Here is a 21,469-nt window from a genome sequence, read left to right on the forward strand (position 1 = left end):
TAGGAGGTTAGTAATTTGCCCAAAGTCACCCTGCTAGCATGTGGGTACAGTGGAAATTATGAATGGGGTCTTCTAATTTCCTAATTTAGTGTGCTTTCCACTATGTCAGGCTACCTTAAGGGCCAAGCGAAGAATGTTGGAGGAACAGTGGAGATTTCAGCTCACTGAATGAAAAATCTTGCAATTAGAGTTCTTACAAAGTGGTTTGCTTGAGGGGGGGTGAGCAGTGGCAGTAGTCAAGCAGGAGCTGGGTGACCAATTTTGATAGATATTATAAAGGACTTTTTGTATTTGGGAAAATCTTGACCTAGATAACTGAAATGGCCCTTTTGACTTAGATTGTATGCTCTTACATAGATGAAATTTGTTAACTCATGCTTTTTAAAGTGTCATTTTTCATTGTGACTTATTACAAGGTCATAAATAACTTCAACTGCTTCTCCCTTAGATATTCTGTATAACTTATTTGCCTCATACTTTCTTATTTATTTATTTTTGGCTGCGTTGGGTCTTCATTGCTGCACATGGGCTTTCACTAGTTGCGGCGAATGGGGGCTACTTTTCGTTGTGGTGCGTGGGCTTCTCATTGCGGTGGCTTCTCTTGTTGCAGAGCACAGGCTCTAGGGTGCGCAGGCTTCAGTAGTTGTGGCACACGGGCTCAGTAGTTGTGGCTCACGGGCTCTAGAGCACAGGCTCAGTAGTTCTGGCACATGGGCTTAGTTGCTCTGCAGCATGTGGGATCTTCCCGGCCCAGGGCTTGAACCTGTGTCCCCTGCATTGGGAGGCAGATTCTTAACCACTGTGCCACCAGGGAAGTCCCTACCCAGTTTCTTTGGAGTAAATTCCTCCCTTCAGTGAGATAGAAAACACTTGGATGTCGGTTTCAGCTCTTTCAACATCTTTTCTTTTCTTTTTTTTTTTTTTGAATAGATCTTTATTGGAGTATAATTGCTTCACAATACTGTGTTAGTTTCTGTTGTACAACAAAGTGAATCAGCCTTATGCATGCATATATCCGCATATCCCCTCCCTCTTGAGCCTCCCTGGCACAACTGTGCACTGAAAAAAACCAGTCTTTCAATCTCCCTATTTTAAGCCATCTATTCTTAAACATAAGAAACATAACATATAGTTAGTTAATTTTCATATAAAAATATTGTTATGAAATAATATTTTAGGTAAAAAAATCTAAAAGTTTCAGGAATTTAAAAATATTGAATTTTATATTCAATATTAATATAAAAATATCAAGGTATACTTAGTAGTGTTGTTTCCATAGAGGTACAAGAAAAACTTGTGGGCTTCAAAACCATGATTTATTGGATAATGAGTTTGCAGAGATCACAGTAAGTATAACTGAAGATAGTTAGCAAGAGCCCAGTAGGAGAATAGAAAACAAACTTAGTTAATCTCAGAAAATGCATGAATTCATACCCTAAACCAACTACACCTTAGAGATTTCTAAAAAAAAAAAAAAAATTACAATATGCGAACACACATTCCATTAGTTAGCAGAGCAATAACATTATCACATGTCACTTAGCTTCTGGAAAACTCCACTGTACATGCACCAGGAAATGAAAATTACAAAGGCAAAAACATCTTAGTATTATAATGAAAGTAGTTCTGCCCTCCCCAAACCCCGAAAGGGACTCAGATGAGTCTCAGGAGTCTGGACCCTACTTAGAGAACCACTGTCAAGGATAGATTAGATATGCTTATACCTAATGCCAATAATTAATTCAAAAAATTACATTCTCCGTTGTAGTGGTAAGGCCACTCCCACCAGACCTTGAGCTCGCTCACCAAGGCCAGTGATCATGTTTTGTTTATCTTTGTATCGTTATTACGGCTCCTTGTCCATAAAATATATTAACAGTAAATTCAATAAATGTTCATTGAAAAAATTTGAGAACTTTTTATTTCATCAGAAAACGTGAAAATGTTTTAAAATCTTTGGTGCCCTCAAGTGGCATAATACTACAAAGCAGCTTAGGAAAAATACTGCATGCATTATTTTTTAATCTTGAGCCCAATTTGTGTTTGGGTTGCTGCTTCTCTGTATTAATAAGACTTTTCTTCCACTCCAAATTATCTTGCTAATGTCAAACAAATTCTTTGCATGTATTCCATTCCTACGTGCCATTTCATGTTGATACAGGTTGAAATGATAATATTCATTACTGAATAGTTTCTCACTAGCATACTTCTAACCAAAAGAGCGAGGGTGACCACATTCACAGGGAACTCTTACGTAAATGGAAAATGTGGGTGCTCTTCCCAGTTATTATTAAGAAATTTGGCAATTCTGATGACATGCCTTAGGTGTATTGAGTTCCTTTTGCTACCCAAATTATTTTATTTTTTATTTATAGCTGTGTTGGGTCTTCGTCTCTGTGCGAGGGCCCTCTCTAGCTGCGGCAAGCGGGGGCCACTCCTCATCGCGGTGCGCAGGCCTCTCACTGTCGCGGCCTCTCTTGTTGCGGAGCACAGGCTCCAGACGCGCAGGCTCAGTAATTGTGGCTCACGGGCCTAGTTGCTCCGCGGCATGTGGGATCTTCCCAGAGCAGGGCTCGAACCCGTGTCCCCTGCATTAGCAGGCAGATTCTCAACCACTGCGCCACCAGGGAAGCCCCTACCCAAACTATTAAAAAAACTTTCAGGTCACTCAATCACGCTGATGGTCAGTGTAGTGGAAAGAGCCAAGAGTAATACACTTGCTTTAGGGCTGTTCACTTCAGGTTGAATGCAGTATGATGAAGCTGGAGATTGTTTTCTTTTTTTTTTTTTTTGGTGGAGGTTCACCAAAGTGTTGAAAGTTTGGAAGAACTAAAATACTTTATCTAGATAGGGAAAAGTCTAGGGTAGAAGCATCCACAAAGTATATTTACAATATGACTACCTTCTATTATTTAAACATTTTGTTTCATTTTTTGTTCAACAAATATTTATGGAGAATCGAGTACATATCAGCCATTGTCCTAGGCTCTGGGAACACAGATATTGAAAAGGGAGTCTCATCCTTCATGAAGCTCTTCATAAAGGCATGTCAGAAAATTCTCTGCAGAGGTAAAATTCTGATCCTTTTTTGAGGAATAATTAGGTGTTAGCTGGATGGTGGAGGAAAGGGTGTTTCAACAGAGGGGTTAGTGTGTGGACAGTATCGGAGGACTGTGTGTGGAGGAATATATAAAGGCTAAAGTGGCAGGCAGAGATCTTGACAATCCAACTAAATGTCTGGCATGTTTTCCTGGAGGCAATGAACTGCTAAAGGGTTTTAAGCAGAGGAGTCATATGAACAGAACATATATTTCAGAAAGATCACTTTGGCCACAGTGTAAAGAAAAGATGGGAAGGGGGTAAACTGAAGAATAGGGAGTGAGTTTGGGATGTTACAATAATACTGGCAAAGAATGGAAAAGAAGTGAGCTCAGGCAATTCAATTCAATGGGAATGAAATTGAAGTGTTAAGGAGTGAGAGTCAATAGGATTTGGTAGGTAAGGGAGTGAAGAAGTCAAAGATACTTGCCTTGTGTTTGGCTTAGATGGTTGTGTCAGCCATTAAGATAAGAAATACAGAAGGAACATTGTACCTTGGGAATAAGAATTCAGCCTTGGATGCTGGATTTGAGATGTTCAAATGGCAATGTCTAGTCATACAGATTTGGAAGGCAGAAGAGGGGCACTGGAGAGAGACCAGCCAGCAAAATCTGGAGGGAGTTTGACTCTGGAGAAATGAATGGCACTGCCTGAGTTTCCTGTTTTCATGGCTTCTGTCTTGAGTCAGGCCCTAGTTAGGAACAGCTAAAACCCCAATAGAAAACCTGTAGTTTTTCTGGCTGAATAACTACAGGACAGAAAGTTAGGGGGGAATTCCAGAAGGAAAAGACCCACAGAAGAGGAGCTACAAATTCTATCCATGAAGTCTGTTTAAATCTTTGGACAGACTGAGGTTTGAACCTTGGTGTGTGACCTGGGGCAAGGAACTTCAGCTCATAGAACCTTAGCTTATTCATTTTTTAAATGCAAAAAAACTAATATTTTGCCGGGTGGTTGTGAGGATTAAAAAAGCCCAAGTATATGTGAAGCGTTTCGCAGTGCTTGCCATATAGTAGACTCTCAATAAATGACTGAACTATTAATCAGGATTCTGCTGGTGGCAAGTGACAGAAACTGAACTCTAGCTTGCTCAAGCAGAAGGGCAAGGAAGAACAGGGGGTGGAGTCAGGAACTCGGTGTTACCAGGGCTTATGAGTGTTCCCTCTCTCTCTTTCTCCCCCTGTCTCCTCTCCTTCTCCCTCTCTTCTGTACACACCTTGCCTGTCTCCTGAGGTTTACCCTTATTCTCCCTTCTGTTGATAGCTTCAGCCTTTGGGTGTGGGTATGGGTGTGGAGAAACCCGGTGCACAGTGGTCCAGGCTTACACCCTCTGTGGAAGGCAGAAGAATAACTCCCAAAGATGCCCACGTCCTGAGACCAGGAACCTGTGAATTTGTTACCTTACATAGCAACAGGGAATTAAGACTGCGGATGAAATTACAATTGTTAATCAACTGACCTTAAAGTAGCGAGACTATCTTGGATTATCCAGGTTGGCCCAATGGAGTCACAGAGGTCCTTAAAGGTGGAAGAGGGAGGCAGGAGAGTAAGTCAGGGAGCTGTGAATACTGAAGGTCAGAGTGATGGGATGTGAGAAGGACTTGACCGTCATTACTGGCTTTGAAGATGGAGGAAGGGCTCACAAGCCAAGAACGGCAGACAGCCTTCAGAAGCTGGAAAAGTCAAGGAAGCAGATTCTCCCCTAGAGCCTCCAGAAAGAATACAGCCCCGCTACTGATTTTAGCCCAGTGAGACCCATGTCGGACTTCTGATGTACACAATTGTAAGGTAATAAATTTGTGTTGTTTAAGCCTCTAAGTGTGTGGTAATTTGCCTGTACAAAACTAATATACCATCCCAGCTTAGTTGGGGTGATTCAGGTTTTGTGGAATCTAAATCTTATGCAGTTTGGGGGACTTCCTTTAAGAAAAATTAAAGATTACAGAAGAGACTATTTAGAATGAGAACAAATCACAACAAATTATAAATTTTAAAAAGACGACAAGTGCTACAAACTCACAAAATCCAGAAAAATAGCATTTTAAAATTAGTTCACAAAATGACTATACTACCCAAAGCAATCTACAGATTCAATGCAATCCCTATCAAACTACCACTGGCATTTTTCATAGAACTAGAACAAAAAATTTCACAATTTGTATGGAAACACAAAAGACCCCGAATAGCCAAAGCAATCTTGAGAAAGAAAAACGGAGCTGGAGGAATCAGGCTCCATGACTTCAGACTATACTACAAAGCTACAGTGATCAAGACAGTATGGTACTGGCACAAAAACAGAAATATAGATCAATGGAACAGGATAGAAAGCCCAGAGATAAACCCACGCACATATGGTCACCTAATCTTTGACAAAGGAGGCAAGAATATTCAATGGAGAAGAGACAGCCTCTTCAATAAGCGGTGCTGGGAAAACTGGACAGCTACATGTAAAAGAATGAAATTAGAACACTCCCTAACACCATACACAAAAATAAACTCAAAATGGATTAGAGACCTAAATGTAAGGCCAGACACTACAGAACTCTTAGAGGAAAACATAGGCAGAACACTCTATGAAATAAATCATAGCAAGATCCTTTTTGACCCACCTCCTAGAGAAATGGAAATAAAAACAAAAATAGACAAATGGGCCCTAATGAAACTTAAAAGCTTTTGCACAGCAAAGGAAACCATAAACAAGACCAAAAGACAACCCTCAGAATGGGAGAAAATATTTGCAAATGAAGCAACTGACAAAGGATTAATCTCCAAGATTTACAAGCAGCTCCTGCAGCTCCATATCAAAAAAACAAACAACCCAATCCAAAAATGGGTGGAAGACCTAAATAGACATTTCTCCAAAGAAGACATACAGATTGTGCCAACAAACACATGAAAGAATGCTCAACATCATTAATCATTAGAGAAATGCAAATCAAAACTACAATGCGATATCATCTCACACTGGTCAGAATGGCCATCATCAAAAAATCTACAAACAATAAATGCTGGAGAGGGTGTGGAGAAAAGGGAACCCTCATACACTGTTGGTGGGAATGTAAATTGATACAGCCACAATGGAGAACAGTATGGAGGTTCCTTAAAAAACTAAAAATAGAACTACCATACAACCCAGCAATCCCACTACTGGGCATATACCCTGAGAAAACCATAATTCAAAAAGAGTCATGTACCACAATGTTCATTGCAGCTCTATTTACAATAGCCAGGACATAGAAGCAACCTAAGTGTCCATCGACAGATGAATGGATAAAGAAGATGTGGCACATATATACAATGGAATATTACTCAGCCATAAAAAGGAACGAAATTGAGTTATTTGTAGTGAGGTGGATGGCCCTAGAGTTTGTCATACAGAGTGAAGTAAGTTAGAAAGAAAAACAAATACCATATGCTAACACATATATATGGAATCTAAAAAAAAAAAAAAATGGTCATGATGAACCTAGGGGTAAGACGGGAATAAAGACGCAGACCTACTAGAAAATGGACTTGAGGACATGGGCAGGGGGAAGGGTAAGCTGGGACAAAGTGAGAGAGTGGTAGTATATATATGGACATATATACACTACCAAATGTAGAATAGATAGCTAGTGGGAAGCAGTCGCATAGCACAGGGAGATCAGCTCGGTGCTTTGTGACCAGCTAGAAGGGTGGGATAGGGAGGGTAGGAGGGAGGGAGACGAAAGAGGGAAGAGATATGGGGATATATGTGTATGTATAACTGATTCACTTCGTTATAAAGCAGAAACTAACACACCACTGTAAAGCAATTATACTCCAATAAAAATGTTAAAAAATAAAATAAAATAAAATAAAATTAGTTCACAGACATACCTCTATAATACTTTTTTCCAGTACAGTCTTTGGCTGCATTTTCTCTGATCTCTTTTTCATATGACACCATTTTCTTATTTTTTAAAGTGGAATAGAAATAGAATCCACTCTTCCTCCTAATGTCATTAACTGAAATTTATCTTTCGTTATTGATAGTTTAGAAAAGTTTCTTTTAGTTTCGTAACTTACACATTTTTAGAATTGTTAATTGGAGAAAACCTCTCAAATGTGTTTCACACATTTCACACAGAGAACTGTTAGGTTTTAGGCATTTCTATTTTTCTTGTTCAGTGGCTAATCTTTTTTTTTTTTTTTTTGGTGCACTGCTTGGCATGCGGAATCTTAGTTCCCTGACCAGGTATTGAACCTGTGCCCTCTGCAGTGGAAGTGTGGAGTCTTAACCACTGGACCGCCAGGGAAGTCCCAGTGACTAATATTAATCTTTAAAAGGGTGACACTTATAAACCAGGTTGTTGTCATTTTTCTTGTCATAATGACATGTAAATTATATATTTTCTTTAAGTCAGTATTTCATTTAAAATCAGCAAGAAATTAACAAGGATCTGTGTCGACCGGACTGAGCTGGGAGAGGAGCATGTGCAGAGGGGTAGCCCAGCAGAGGAAGGCCAGGTGCAGGGGACATGAAGCGAGTGAACAGGCAGGGCAGGAAGGCAAGAAAACTAGAAGGGTATGCTGCAGCCGGGGAGGGAGGTGGACGATGGCGTCAAATGCTGGCAAGTGGCTGAAGAGAGAAGACTACGTTTTGAGATAAAGTGTCAAAGGCCGGAGATGATTGCTAACCACATGAAGAACACTATGGGAAATGGTAAGGTAATTAACACTAGAGTTGGGAAAGCTTTGCTTTGAACCCTAACTCTGCCCACCCCCAGCATATCTCACGTCAGACACCGCCTCTTCCTCCGGACAGCACGTATGATCGACACAACCGGATCAGACCCCTAACACCACCAGCCTCCCTCTCCTTCAGGCCAGGTGGTGTTCTGTTTTCCACTGGTTCCATCATTTGGCTGCTCCATTGGCCTGGAGGGCGTGAAAGCACACACAGAAGCTCTTAGTAAACTCTGGCAGCAGGTCTTAAATTGTAGCTATCAAAGCCTGTTTTTACTGAACACTGAAATGCCTCTAATGAGAAAAGCTGTCCTTCAAAACAGAATGGCCTTGGACACTATGACGGCCTCACAAGGAGACACCTGTGCCATTATCCACATGAAGTGTTATGTGTTCATACCTGATGGGTCTGCTAAGGTATCGTCTTTATTCAATCACATGAGGACACAAGTGATTGCCCTGGTTGATCTGACCCCCAGCCCTGTGGACTAAGTGATCAGTGCTTCAGATCATGGAGCTCTTGGTGGAAAAAATTACTTATTTCAAAATCGTTATCTTGATCTGTGTTTTCTCTTGCTTGTGCCTCTATTGCTGCTGTGGGATCTGCCTCCAGTGTAGCCTGAGAGCTGCCGGCCCAGCTGCCTGACAGCTGCCTCCATGCTGATGGACCCCCTGCTGAAGGATCGATTGCTACGGAAGAGGGCGGGTGTAAGGTTGTAAGAGCCTGTCTGAGGGGTGGAGTGTTGGAGGAGGTCATGGAGAGGACGTGACTGCGGGTTGACCCTTGCGCTGGACCCGGGCAACTGGCAGCCCCTCCCTTCTCCCCTGTCCTTGGAATATGCATCTGCTTGCCTTCCTCGCACCAGGAGCTGCCCCAAGGACGCAGCCTTGAGAGTACGACGGGTGGCTGAGACCATCCGGATGGTCCGTATACGTGACTGAACCCCATTAAAGCCTTTATATACATTTTAAGGTTCTGGTGGCCTGTGCGGAGGTCTGCTCCATCTTGTGGCGCCCAAGACAAGCCTGGTATGTAAGTTCCCTGCTTTTTTTTTTTTTTTTTTTTTCCCTGCTTATTAAACCTGCCACCTGCCCATCTGGAATGAGGGGCCTGCCTCTTGCTTCCGTCTCTCCTTACCCTCAGTGTACGGGGCCAGTTTTCAAAGCAACACCCTTCTTCTTTGCTTTCTCCAAGGAAGACACCTACTTCCCAAGGCCTGGGCTTTTGGTCTCCTTTTCCCTCCCTTCTTTTCCCTCTGCTGTGCCTACAAGCCTTTTAGTGCTTTTTTAATCCTAAAACAAACTCTTCCTTGAACCTGTCTTTCTCTTCTTCCTTTTGCTCTTTGTATGTTAGCAACACGAGGAATCTTTCACGATTGAGTCTCAGATGCTTTAAGAGATTCTTCCGTTCTGCAACTGCTAAGCCCAAGACTTCGAAATTACTCACTGCACTCTGACAAAATAGATATTTTTCGCACTCACAGCCTAATCCCGCATGCCTGGAGTCATGCTGTTCCTCCTTGCTCCATTGCTTCAGTGCCTAATCTGGTGAAATACCTCTGACCTCCGCTAGGGTTAGGTGGCTCTCAAAGCATTTGGGGAATTACAATAAAAATTGTTAAAAGTTAAGAGCTACATCTATTAATTGCTTACTATGTATTAGGCACTGTGCCAAGCATTCTCTGCTTATTGTTTTGTTTAAATGCACCTTTGTTTAAATGCACAAATCCCATATGTGCTGTGCTCTGTTTGTTTATGTATCTGTTTCCCCAGAGACAGAAAGCTCCTAGAGGTCAGGGCCTGGATGCTGTTCATCTTTATACTCCCAGCACCTAGCCCCGTGCCTGCACGTAACAGGCACTACTGCATTAGGGAGTGTTTGGTTTGATGTGAAGTCTAACCCTCCTGGTAGACTGGTTTAATCCTTCTTCTTCTTTTTTCTATTTTGTTATATTCATTAATTTGTTTTATAATTTAGGTTCCACATATAAGTGATAACATACAGTATTTATCTTTCTCTGACTTATTTTACTTAGCATAATTCCCTCCATGTCCATCCATGCTCTTGCAAAGAGCAAAATTCCATTCTTTTTTCTGGCTGAGTAGTATTCCATTGCATATACATACCACAGCTTCTTTATTCATTCATCTTTTGATGGACACTTAGGTTGCTTTCATACCTTTAACCATGCTTCTCATGGAGCCATTATTCCCCAGCCTGACCCAGAATAAGGCAACTCTCTAGTTCAAAGGTTGGCAAATGTTTTCTCTGAAGGTCCAGAGAAATGTAAATGTTTTTGGCTTTGTGGGCAGCTACTCAACTCTACTTTTGTAGTGGGAAAGCAGCCATAGACAATATGTAAACAAGTGAGTGTGGATATTTTCCAGTAAAACTTTATTTACAAAATCAAGTGGCTACCCCTGCTCTAGACAACTAGGCTTATATCTGCAACCAACAGAACATGCACTTTCTTTCCAAGGGTCAGAGCAAAAGGCCAGAGGTACTTACTATTCCTCCTGGTATTTGTCCCCAAGTGGCTTGCATATTCCCAAAGATTTCTGGAAAACACTGTAATTTTAGAATATGTTTTTTAAAAATATTAATAATATACTCTTTAAAAAAATTATTTATTTTATTTATTTTTTATTTTTGGCTGCATTGGGTCTTTGTTGCTGTGTGTGGGCTTTCTCTAGTTGCGGCGAGCGGGGGCTACTCTTCATTGCGGTGCGCGGGCTCCTCATTGCAGTGGCTTCTCTTGTTGCAGAGCACAGGCTCTAGGCATGTGGGCTTCAGTAGTTGTGGCATGCAGGCTCAGTAGTTGTGGCACACGGGCTCTAGAGCACAGGCTCAGTAGTTGTGGTGCACGGGCATAGTTGCTCTGTGGCATGTGGGATATTCCCGGACCAGGGATCAAACCGGTGTCCCCTGCATTGGCAGGTGGGACTCTCAACCACTGCACCACCAGGGAAGTCCCTTAGAATATGTTTATATCTTACAACCTATGAAGGCCATAGGTCTTTTTTTTCCATGTCAAACTTAAATTCATTCGCTTTTAACTGAAACGTGATGCTCCTTATTGTACTTAAGGAAAGGAACCCACTAGCCTGGGATCTTGGCTAATGCTTTATCAGGTAATTATTAATCTTGTGCTTTTAGTTAGCTCTATGGTTTTGTATAGTTTTTTAGTATATCAGTTGCCTTAAAAATATAACTTAAAATTATCTTCAGAAAGAACCATAATGACAAAAGTATATGACTGGGAATTTGGTGAATTAGGCAGAATTTGTTTTAGGCTACTAATGATGAAAAACAGACTGAAATTGTCTTCAGACTCAGATTGATCAAACGTGTAAACAGCATTGAGGAGGGAGCTGTTTCTATCCATCTCTTAGCTCTGTCCATCTCTGTGTTATTCTGTTCTCAGGCTGGCTTTCCCCTCATGGTAGTCCTGGGAAATGCCAAACTTCTATGCTTTCAGGTAAAGTCCAGTGAAAAATAGAAATTCTGTTTAGCAAACAGTTCCAATACAAATTTTGGGTCTGACTTTCATAGGCCAATATTGTTGACCTGCCGATCCATGAGTCACATAGGCCTGGGGCATGGCATATGCTGACTACCCAAGCCTGGGTCATATGCCCTTGGCTGATTTTTCTGTATTCCCCATCCAAACTACAGAGTAGGAAGCCGGTGCTTTCCCCATACTAGTTTCTTTTGCTGCTGTAACAAATTAGCGTAAACGAAGTGGCTTAAAACAACACCAATTTATTATCTTACAGTTCTGGAGGTCAGAATTATGAAATGGGTTTCACTGAGCTAAAATCAGGGTATCAGCAGGGCTGCATTCCTTCCAGAGGTTCTAGGGGAGAATCCATTTCTTGCCTTTTCCAGCTTCTAGAGGCCACATGCATTCCTTGGCTTATGGCCCTCTTCTGTCTTCACAGCCAGCAATCGTATCACTCCAGCCCAGATAAATCCAGGATCATCTCCCCATCTCAAAATCCTTAACTTAATCACACCAGAAAAGTCCCTTTGCCATGTGAGGTAACACATTCACGGTTTTGGGGATTAGAACATGAATATCTTTGGTGGCAACGGGGTGGGTAATATTCTGCCCACCACCCTCTGCCAGATCAGGGAGCTGTTACTAGGTGAAGGGGGAGTGGATGCCAGGCAAGTGACTTGGGATCTAGTTTCCAGTTCATTTATTTAGGTGCTGTGTGATTTGGGTAAATAATGTAATGTCTTTAGGTCTTAGCTTCTGCACTTGTAAAGCAAGGAGGTTGTAGTAGATGATCTTGCTTAGATGCTCTTCCAAATCTTGTATTTGGTAGCAGATTGATAACATCTAAACTGGTGAGCATGTGGGGGGGGAATGGGAACCCTCGTGTATTGCTGGTGGGTGTGTGAGTGCCAGGGTGCAGAGATAAATAGTTCTGGTTCTTTCTTTTTCTATTTCATGAGTTTATATTTCTATATATACATCTGTATTTTTGCTGCCATATTATATTTAAATGATACATGTGTATATGTCATATACTCAGGCGATATGGTAGCAAGAAATCACTAGAAAAAACTGAAATGTTCATAAATAAGGGAATTTTGAATAAATTATGATGCATTCATACTATGGATTATAGTGAAACTATTAAGAAAGAATGAAATATATCTATATATTACCTGAAAAGGTGTCTTTGAAATATTACTAAGTGAAAAAAGAAAATTGTAAAATATTATGTATAGTCTGATCCTATTTTAGAAAATTTAAAAAAGAAAACATTGTATGTGCATGTATATTTGTATATCTTTGCATGAAAATAGAGAAAGTTATGGAAGGACTCTTAAGGTTGATTACTTCTGGGGAGGTGGGATTGGATGAGGATGGAGAGATGATTATCTTTACATTACTTTTTAATTACTCAAGTAATTAATGAATCCATATTTTGTAAGTTGCCCCTTTTGAATACCACTCCTGGCCCTCCTCCCTTCCCATTCCCTTGTTATGTGTTTCGTATGTGGCCTTCCTGATATTTTCTGTGTATTTACATGGTTATATATGTACATGGAGAGAATTTATAGTATTAAAAATACATGATACCATGCTGTGTGGATCTTTCTACAATACACTTTTTAATTCCACAGTGTTTAAAAAAAAAATCCATGTTAGTACATGTAAACTATCTTATTCTTCTAAATTGCTGAATAAGATGCCATAGCATAAGTAATCAACCATCTGTTTAGCTATTCCCCTGCTGATGGGCAGTTAGATTGTTCCCATTTTTTAGCTATTACAGTGTCACAGTGGCCACTCTTGTGGCCTTGTACATGTGTTCCTGTTTCTATAGGAGAGTCACCAAATAGTGAAATTGATGGATCCATAGGGTATAAAATTTTAAAAAAAGTTTTAAAATAGATCTGGAATTTCCTTTAAAAGAATCTTGCCAATTAAAAAAATATTGTCTAACTTTTAAAGCAAGCATGTATTACTTAGGTATTCAAAAATAAAGAGGTAAAGGTATTCTGTAAAGGCATTCTTTAACTGTCTATGTCCTACAGATATGTGGGTGAGACCAGGTAGATTTTCACCTGTCTGGGCTCTCTCCAGGGAGCCATCCCACCTGAGGCAGGAGGTGGAGAAAGTTGCCTCAAAAAGCAAAGACTAACAAGTCTTCAGACAGCTTGTTTCTGTCCACTTGGCATCTGGAACTTACCTGACAAGGTTGAAAAATTCATAAGTTTACAATTTGCTGTTCTCTTTACTGTTCTAGCACAAGAGGAAAGCATCTCTGAGTATCAGAAAACAAGATTTTATTCGAGTATGTGAAAATATTGGCTGAGGGGAAAAAAAGGTTTTTGGAATTCACAGAAAAGTATGAAACTTTTCCTTCTATGACATCACCAGTGAATGTGGAACATACTCAGAAAGCTTAATGGGATTTTTAATGGAAATGAAACCACTCAATTAATGAATTTGTTAGCTTACCTGAGGTTCTTAGCTAAGACTTTAATACTCTTTTACAAGTGTATCTCTTACCAGCAGAGGGGCCCAAAGAGCTTTCCATGATTTAGAAACACCCTGGCTACAGGAAGAGAGGCTCAGAATCACCTTTGCCTGCCTAAAGGTGCAGAATATACAGTGTTTAAACTTGGTGTTCAAGAAACAATGCCATAGTTTTCATTTTAAAAAATTAATTTTAATTTACATGTAGAATAACATGTACACTGTTTAAAATATAATACCAAAAATTAATATAAAAACCTTTTTGTATATAATAAAAACACAAAATGATATAAAATATCCCTACCCTTTTCCACCCCTTCATTCTCTCCAGTCCTACTCCCCAGAGGCCATCATTTTCAACTCTTGTTTCTTTTGCCTTGGGGAAAAATATGTATCTTTTTAATAATACAGTAACAAAGTACAGATTTAAAAAGTACAGATCCCCTCCAAAAAAAAAAAAAGTACAAATCCCTTCACCAGTGGCAACCGCTGTAATTAGTTCATTGAATATCCTGCCAGAGAGATTCCATGTGATGAGTCTTTTAACAAATACAATAATTCCAGAAAGGCGATACATTCACATAGTTCAAAATTCAAAAGCTTCCAATAGGAATTCAAAGAAAAGTCTCCTTCCTATCTGTGTCTCTCAGAGTCCACATACTAAGTCCTATGTTTCCACTTATCAGCCTGAGAATTTAGCTACTGGCTTGATAACATGGCAGATGAAAGTTTGCGCTTGTACTCCCCATCCTACTCCCTTCCCCCACCTCCTGATATAAACATAATAATCACATTGTTTTGATAGACAGTATTCTTACTGCTGAGCTAAATACTGGAGTAATTTTTTTCCTTTTTTATAAAATATTTGGTTTTCCTGGAGTTCATTGCTTCACTTTTTCATTGGCTTGGCTTTTTTTTATGCCCTTGTCACTGATTTTTCCATGCATATCATCAGATTTGTCAAATGCCAATGACATTTTCCAAATTACCAAATGTACTGCATATCTTTTTCCACTTTCTGTCTTCTTGCTCTAAACGGAACTGCCTGTGCTCTGAGCCTGTACAGAGCTCTCACCCTCCAACTTGCCTTCGCCCCCTACCCTGTGGAATCTCCTTGTGTCTGGATCCCATGTGTTAACTTAAGTATCAAGGAGTCCACCAGACAGAGGGGGCTCTAATGCCTTGGAGCCTACGTGAACAAACCAAAACCTAAGCCTGTAAATGCCTCAAGGTTAAGAAATTGAAACCTAAGGACAACTCCTCACAAACAGCGGACCAGGCTTTCAGCTATAGCCAGTCAATAATCTTGCTTTGCTTCTGCACCTTCTCTGTGTCAGTCTCCTCCTGGCTCCTGTTGGCAGAGTGCTCCTAACCACTTCTGGTTTGGCGCTGCTCAATTTGAATAGGTTTTTGCTCAAATCAACACTTAAAATTGTTAATAGGCCTCAGTTTCTCTTCTACCACACGTTTTCCTTTTCTTGGCTTATTCCCTCATTTGCTGGAGCACATCTTCCAGGAACTTCTCAAGAGAGCGTGCGTGGTTACTATTTTGAGTTCCTTACAGGTCTGAACATGTCTTAATTCTTGATATATACTTTGGTGGGATATATATTTCCAGGTGGGTAATCATTTTCCTGCAGAATTTCTCCATTGCCTCCCAGTCTCTCGTTGTAACTGAGAAGTTTGATGGCATTCTGATTTATGATCCTCAGTATGCGACCTGCTTTAATTCTTTCCAGAAGCTTTATTTATCTTTAGGCCCGTGGAATTTTCTGAGATATTACTTTGTGTGGATCTCTTTCACTTAATTCTGCTGGTCAGTGAGGCGGTCTTTTCAGTTCTTGGAAATTTTCTTGTGTTTCTGTACTTTCTTCCCTCCAGCAGGACATCTGCTGTCATGTCCTCCCCTGTAACTTTGTCCCTGCCGGTTTATACCTATTACTTTAGCAAAGTTGCAGAAGGGTTGAGGAGGTAATATGGGTGCTCGGTTGGCCATAGTAAACCAGGTGTCTTTATGTCATCACTTTGTGAAGGTTTATTGGAAGAGGAGTCCAGTGTAAATCTGTGGGAAGTATCTTTTGAAATACTCAGAAACAGCAGAATATCTTTAAGTAAATGGCTTTGTAAGGGAAAAGCTTTAGAATAAGCTCCTCTTTTGACCTTAGCTCCTGCCTTGATACCAGAATTAAAGTGGCAGCTGTAGACACAGAAGAGTCACATTTCAGAGAGATGGATGAGGAAGAACTAACAGGACTTGGTGATGCCAAGCTGTGGAGGAGAAGACGGAAGAGCAAACTGTGAGGGGTGTGCGCGTTGGGGCCTGGACCAGCTTGGGGCAGACAAGCAGCATGAGTCATCTTTCTTCAGAGCCCTCCACCCCTCCCATAAGGGCGTTCCTTTCAGCTGGGTGCCATCTCCCAAGTCCAAGTGTTACCCTATGGGGCCCCTTCTTGGCCCCAGACAAAGCCCCAAACTCCAGTACGCTTCCTTACCCTTCTCTGCCATCAAAACTTGACTTAGATTTTTATATCCTCTCTCTTAGGCCTGCTCTGTACACATCAGTTCTTGCTCATGTAGTGGTTCAGTGTTTCTCAAACCAGAAAGTGTAGTGGAGTTATTGATAGTTGGGGAGTTTTAAAAAATACAGCTGTCCCAGCCCTACTTACTCAGAAGACCTGTGGCCAAGCCCCAGGACTCGGTATTTTATTTTATTTTCCTTTTTTTATTTTTAAAAATTTTATTGGAGTATATTGATATACAATGTTGTGTTAGTTTCAGGTATACGGCAAAGTGATTCAGTTATACATATACATATATTCATTCTTTTTCAGAGTCTTTTCTCATATAGGTTATTACAGAATATTGAGTAGAGTTCCCTGTGCTATACAGTAGGTTCTTGTTGGTTATCTATCTTATATACAGTAGTGTGTGTATGTTAATCCCAAGCTCCTGATTTATCCTTCCCCCCCAACATTTCTGCTTTGGTAACCATAAGTTTGTTTTCGTTATCTGTACAGTCTGTTTCTGTTTTGTAAATAAGTTCATTTGTATCTTTTTTTTTTTTTTTAAATGAAATGTGATAAGAGTTACGATGATCACTGGAGGGGAATGTAGATTCAGAAAGCATTTCTTTTTTTTTTTTTTTTTAAATGTATTTATTTATTTTTGGCTGTGTTGGGTCTTCGTTTCTGTGCGAGGGCTTTCTCTAGTTGCGGCGAGTGGGGGCCACTCTTCATCGCGGTGCGCGGGCCTCTCACTGTCGCGGCCTCTCTTGTTGCGGAGCACAGGCTCCAGACGCGCAGGCTCAGTAGTTGTGGCTCACGGGCTTAGTTGCTCCGTGGCATGTGGATCTTCCCAGACCAGGGCTCGAACCCGTGTCCCCTGCATTGGCAGGCAGATTCTCAACCACTGCGCCACCAGGGAAGCCCCATTTGTATCATTTTTTAAAATTAGATTCCACATATGAGAGATATCATATGATAATTTGTCTTTCTGTGTCTGACTTACTTCACTTAGTATGATAATCTCTAGGTCCATCTATGATGCTGCAAATGGCATTATTTCATGCTTTTTTATGGCTGAGCAATATTCCATTGTATGTATGTACCACATCTTCTTTATCCATTCATCTGTTGATGGACATTTAGACTTCTTCCATGTCTTGGCTATTGTCAATAGTGCTGCAGTGAACATTGGGGTGCATGTATCTTTTCGAATTGTGTTTTTCTCTGGACATATGCCCAGGAGTGGTACTGCTGGATCATATGGTAACTCTATTTTTAGTTTTTTAAGGAACCTCCATACTGTTCTCCGTAGTGGCTGTACCAATTTACATTTTCACCAACAGTGCAGGAGGGTTCCCTTTTCTCTACACCCTCTTTAACATTTATTGTTTATTGACTTTTTGATGATGGCCATTCTGACCGGTGTGAGGTGACACCTCATTGCAGTTTTGATTTGCATTTCTCTTATAATTAGTGGTGTTGAGCATTTTTTCATGTGCTTTATGTCTTCTTTGGAGAAATGTCTATTTAGATCTGTCCACTGTTTGATTGGGTTGATTTTTTTGACATAGAGCTGCATGAGCTCTTTGTATATTTTGGAGAGCAATCCCTTGCAGAACTCGGTATTTTAAACACTGTTCCTGAGATGCCCAGCTTGGTTTGGGAACCATTGGGGTGGCTGATGCCTTCCCTCAGGGAGAGAATTACACTCTCCTTAAAGAGACCGAGTCAGAGTGACATGCTGGTGACTTTGTAGTTCTGGCTTTGTCGTGTGGGTCCTTGGATTCCTTCCCATCTGTGATGACTTAGGTTGGTGAGTGGCGACAGGAGGAGAGGCAGACAGAGCATGTTTCTGTGCTGAGCAACTGTCATGTGTGTGATAAGAAGGCTCTTGTCTTTAAGTTAACTTTGTCATCATTTAATTTGGCTATTGCACTGACAGTCAAGGGATGATTTTCTTTGGAGAGACTGGGAGGGAAAGGAAAAAAGACTAATTTGTGAAACTTTTAATAAAAGAAAATGAACACTAGGGGGCAGCAAATCACCGTTCAGAGGACGGGCTGCACAAATTCAGTAGGGCAAAAAAAAAAAAAACAAAAAAATTGTTTTCTTGAAAAATGTGATGTGTTTGTTAACTGTCTTCTATAAAGGGCAGCCCTGATGTCAGAGCTGCTCTCATCTGACTGACAGTTTCAATCTTTTCAACATTTCCCACCACATCACCCCAATATCTGCATATCTTCCCGTGAAGTACATTCACACACTACACTCAATTGTTTCCTTTCAGGAAACTCCTGGTTCCTTTCCCAAAATCTCCTAGAGTTGATCCTCAAGGGCACATCACCTCTTCTGGAAAGGATCAGCTGGACTAGTACATTTCCTGTATCTTGAGGGATGAGGGGCTGGTCTCCACCCGTGGGTGTCTCAGTTAGTACAGTGTCTGCTAAGACCTCACAGGTGACGGGACTCCAGGAGACCAAGTCCACTGTGTGTTCACAGCGGCAAGCAGGAGGTGCTGCACTGTCCTGAGGGACATTCTGTTTAGTCAAAGGCTAAATTGCGTTTGGCTAGATATTTTGTTCTGAATCACCTAAGTCTGTTTCCTCTGCTAAGTCTGGGAATTATTACCCAAGATATCTTCTTAACTAGAACTTTCCATAGTTCATCCAAACTGGAGGAAGAAAAAGGGGTGTGCTGCATTCTGATTGTTCAAGTGGCCAGGTGTAGTTGTTTTTGGCAAGAGAGTGGAGGTCTTCATCTGGGACTCATAGAAGCCTTGGTACCATGTGATGTTTTCTCATAAGTGCTTCTAATGGTGGTCCCAGCATAAACTGGAGGGGTGGGCTATGGTGTTGCACCCCCATGAGCTGTGTGATGTTGACAGGTCATGTAACCTCTATTTCCTCATTTGTAAAATGAAGGCGTTGGCCTAGATAGTGGCTCTTAATCAGAAGCATACCTCTGAATCTGACTTGAAGCATGTCGATCCCCAGGCCCTTGTCCTCTCCCACAGAATGATAGTCTCTGGGGCTGGGCCCCTGGCATGTGTATTTGGGTGGTGGGGGTGAGGGAGAAGGGGAACTCAACCCACTACAGGTGATTCTGGTCAGCTCCCCGGGGTGCGAACATCCAGGCTAGAACATAGCAAGTATTCCTTCTAACTGACATTCATTCATTCACTCATTCGTTTATTCATCAAAAACTTAGTAAAAATGTGTTGATGTAAAGGTCTTTATGAGTCCATTTGCAATTCAGATCCAGTTAAAAAATGGCTAGGAAGATTATACCGACTATGCCAAACACACACACACACAAACCACTGTTCCAATTCGTATAGTAATAGACACTTGGTTAGGTTACATTAATATCATTATTTTACTTTCTAAGTCTCACTGACCTGGTAAGTAGCTGACAAAATGAAACCCCCTAGGACACATGAACCGAGAAATGAGTGGCATTGAATCAAGTAGCTGATGCATGAAGAGCTCAGGAGAGAGACTCTGAAGTTCTAGTGCCAGAAGCTACTCTGCCACTGACTCTTCAGTGTGATCTTGGCAAGGTGTCTTGAGTTTCTTCATCTTTGCTCATTATTACTTTCCAAAGGGGATTATAAAAACTCTACTGGTTATTGCTCGGGATGAAGATTAGGATCAAATGAGATAATGTGACTTTGTAAATTATAAAAACCCATAAAACCTTAATGTTAACATTGCCATTATTGCTATCACGAATTCTATTGAGCAGAAGCGTTGGGATTTTTCCTTTCAGGCTGCATCTCTTAAAGGTAGCAACAGACTAGTTTGGATTTTAGTTTGTCCATGGTGAATGACCTCTCTGGGTTTTCTCTTTCACTTTCCATGAACCATAACAACCCACGTCTTTATATGCTTGGCCTCAGCTGCCTCCTCTCCAAAGCTCCCTTCACACGCATGTTGTTCATCTTCCAAAATATGTACCCTGTGGTCCAAAGTACCTCAGCTGAAGCCTTCCCCATTTCAGTTGTTTACTTTCTCTGTAAATGTTAGGTTTTATGGCTTTGGAGATACAAAAGCTCCATCCTGGTTTATTTGGGATAGGCTTTCCAAGAAAACAAACCCGTGAATCTGAGGGACACTGACCCCAGTGTGTCCTGTACTGTCCTCCTCATCCCTACCCCGTAGGGCAGGGGGGCTTTCATCTACCCATTTGGGGCTTCCAGTTACTCCTTTCTTGCTTTAGACGTTGAGGGTCCTTTTCCACGCTCCTTTCTTTCTTTCTAGACTGAGGAGAGGGATTGGTGCATTTGTGTCCTGTTTTACAAGGAGGAGGGAACACAAACATCATATTTATTGGGAGAGGCATTTTGGGATCAGAGGAGCCAAGGAAATGGGCTTGCAGGTGCCACAGCGACTGCTGTTGTTCCTGAGGAACATGGTGCCCTGTCCCCTCATAGTTTCATTCCCCAAGGGAAAGGAGAGGCATTAGACGACCTTGTTTAGGGTCACTTATAGCGCTAACATTTTTACGGATCTCTGCAGGACACTGAAACACAATTTCTTCCTAAAATTACATACCTACTGCAGCAGGAGAGTTCTGGGATCACCAAAGAGAACTTAGGAGATGGCCAGCCTTGAACCCGTGCGCCCCCAACATCCCTGGCTCCCATGTCTTCTCTGTGGTCATTCTCAGTGGGCAGGTGGCCCCTTCACAGGACACGAGCTCTGCCACTAACAGCGACCCCTGCTGGAGACAGATGGGAAGCCAGGGTCCTGCTCATCAGCCCTGAACTTGAAGGGTCCCTGAGCTTTGGGGCCAGTCTTCCTCACACTCTATGTGGTGAAGAACCTGCCTTTTTTTTTTTTTTTTTTTTTTTAAAGCAAATAGATATTTATCTTTATTTTTTAAAAATTTTTATCAGGGGGGTTCTTGAGAAGATGGCGGAAGAGTAAGACGCGGAGATCACGTTCCTTCCCACAGATACAGTAGAAATACATCTACACGTGGAACTGCTCCTACAGAACACCCACTGAACGCTGGCAGAAAACGTCCGACCTCCAAAAAGGCAAGAAACTCCCCCCGTACTTGGGTAGGGCAAAAGAAAAAAGAAATAACAGAGACAAAAGAATAGGGACGGCACCTGCACCAGTGGGAGGGAGCCGTGAAGGAGGAAAGGTTTCCACG

At 41.3% G+C, this 21,469-nt stretch overlaps 1 protein-coding gene across 1 annotated transcript in view; it reads left to right on the forward strand.

Annotated features, from left to right (window-relative positions):
• The window catches only part of GPBP1 (GC-rich promoter binding protein 1), a 104,187-nt gene extending 82,954 nt beyond the window's left edge, over nt 1-21,233 (forward strand). Inside the window, exon 14 of the mRNA XM_057540322.1 lies at nt 21,207-21,233. Within this exon, the coding sequence (XP_057396305.1) occupies nt 21,207-21,218 (12 nt within the window). The 3' untranslated portion in view covers nt 21,219-21,233. The remainder of the gene's footprint in view (nt 1-21,206) is intronic.
• The last annotated feature ends 236 nt before the right edge of the window (nt 21,234-21,469 follow it).

Source organism: Balaenoptera acutorostrata, chromosome 2 (assembly GCF_949987535.1).
Source record: "Balaenoptera acutorostrata chromosome 2, mBalAcu1.1, whole genome shotgun sequence".
NCBI lineage: Eukaryota > Metazoa > Chordata > Mammalia > Artiodactyla > Balaenopteridae > Balaenoptera > Balaenoptera acutorostrata.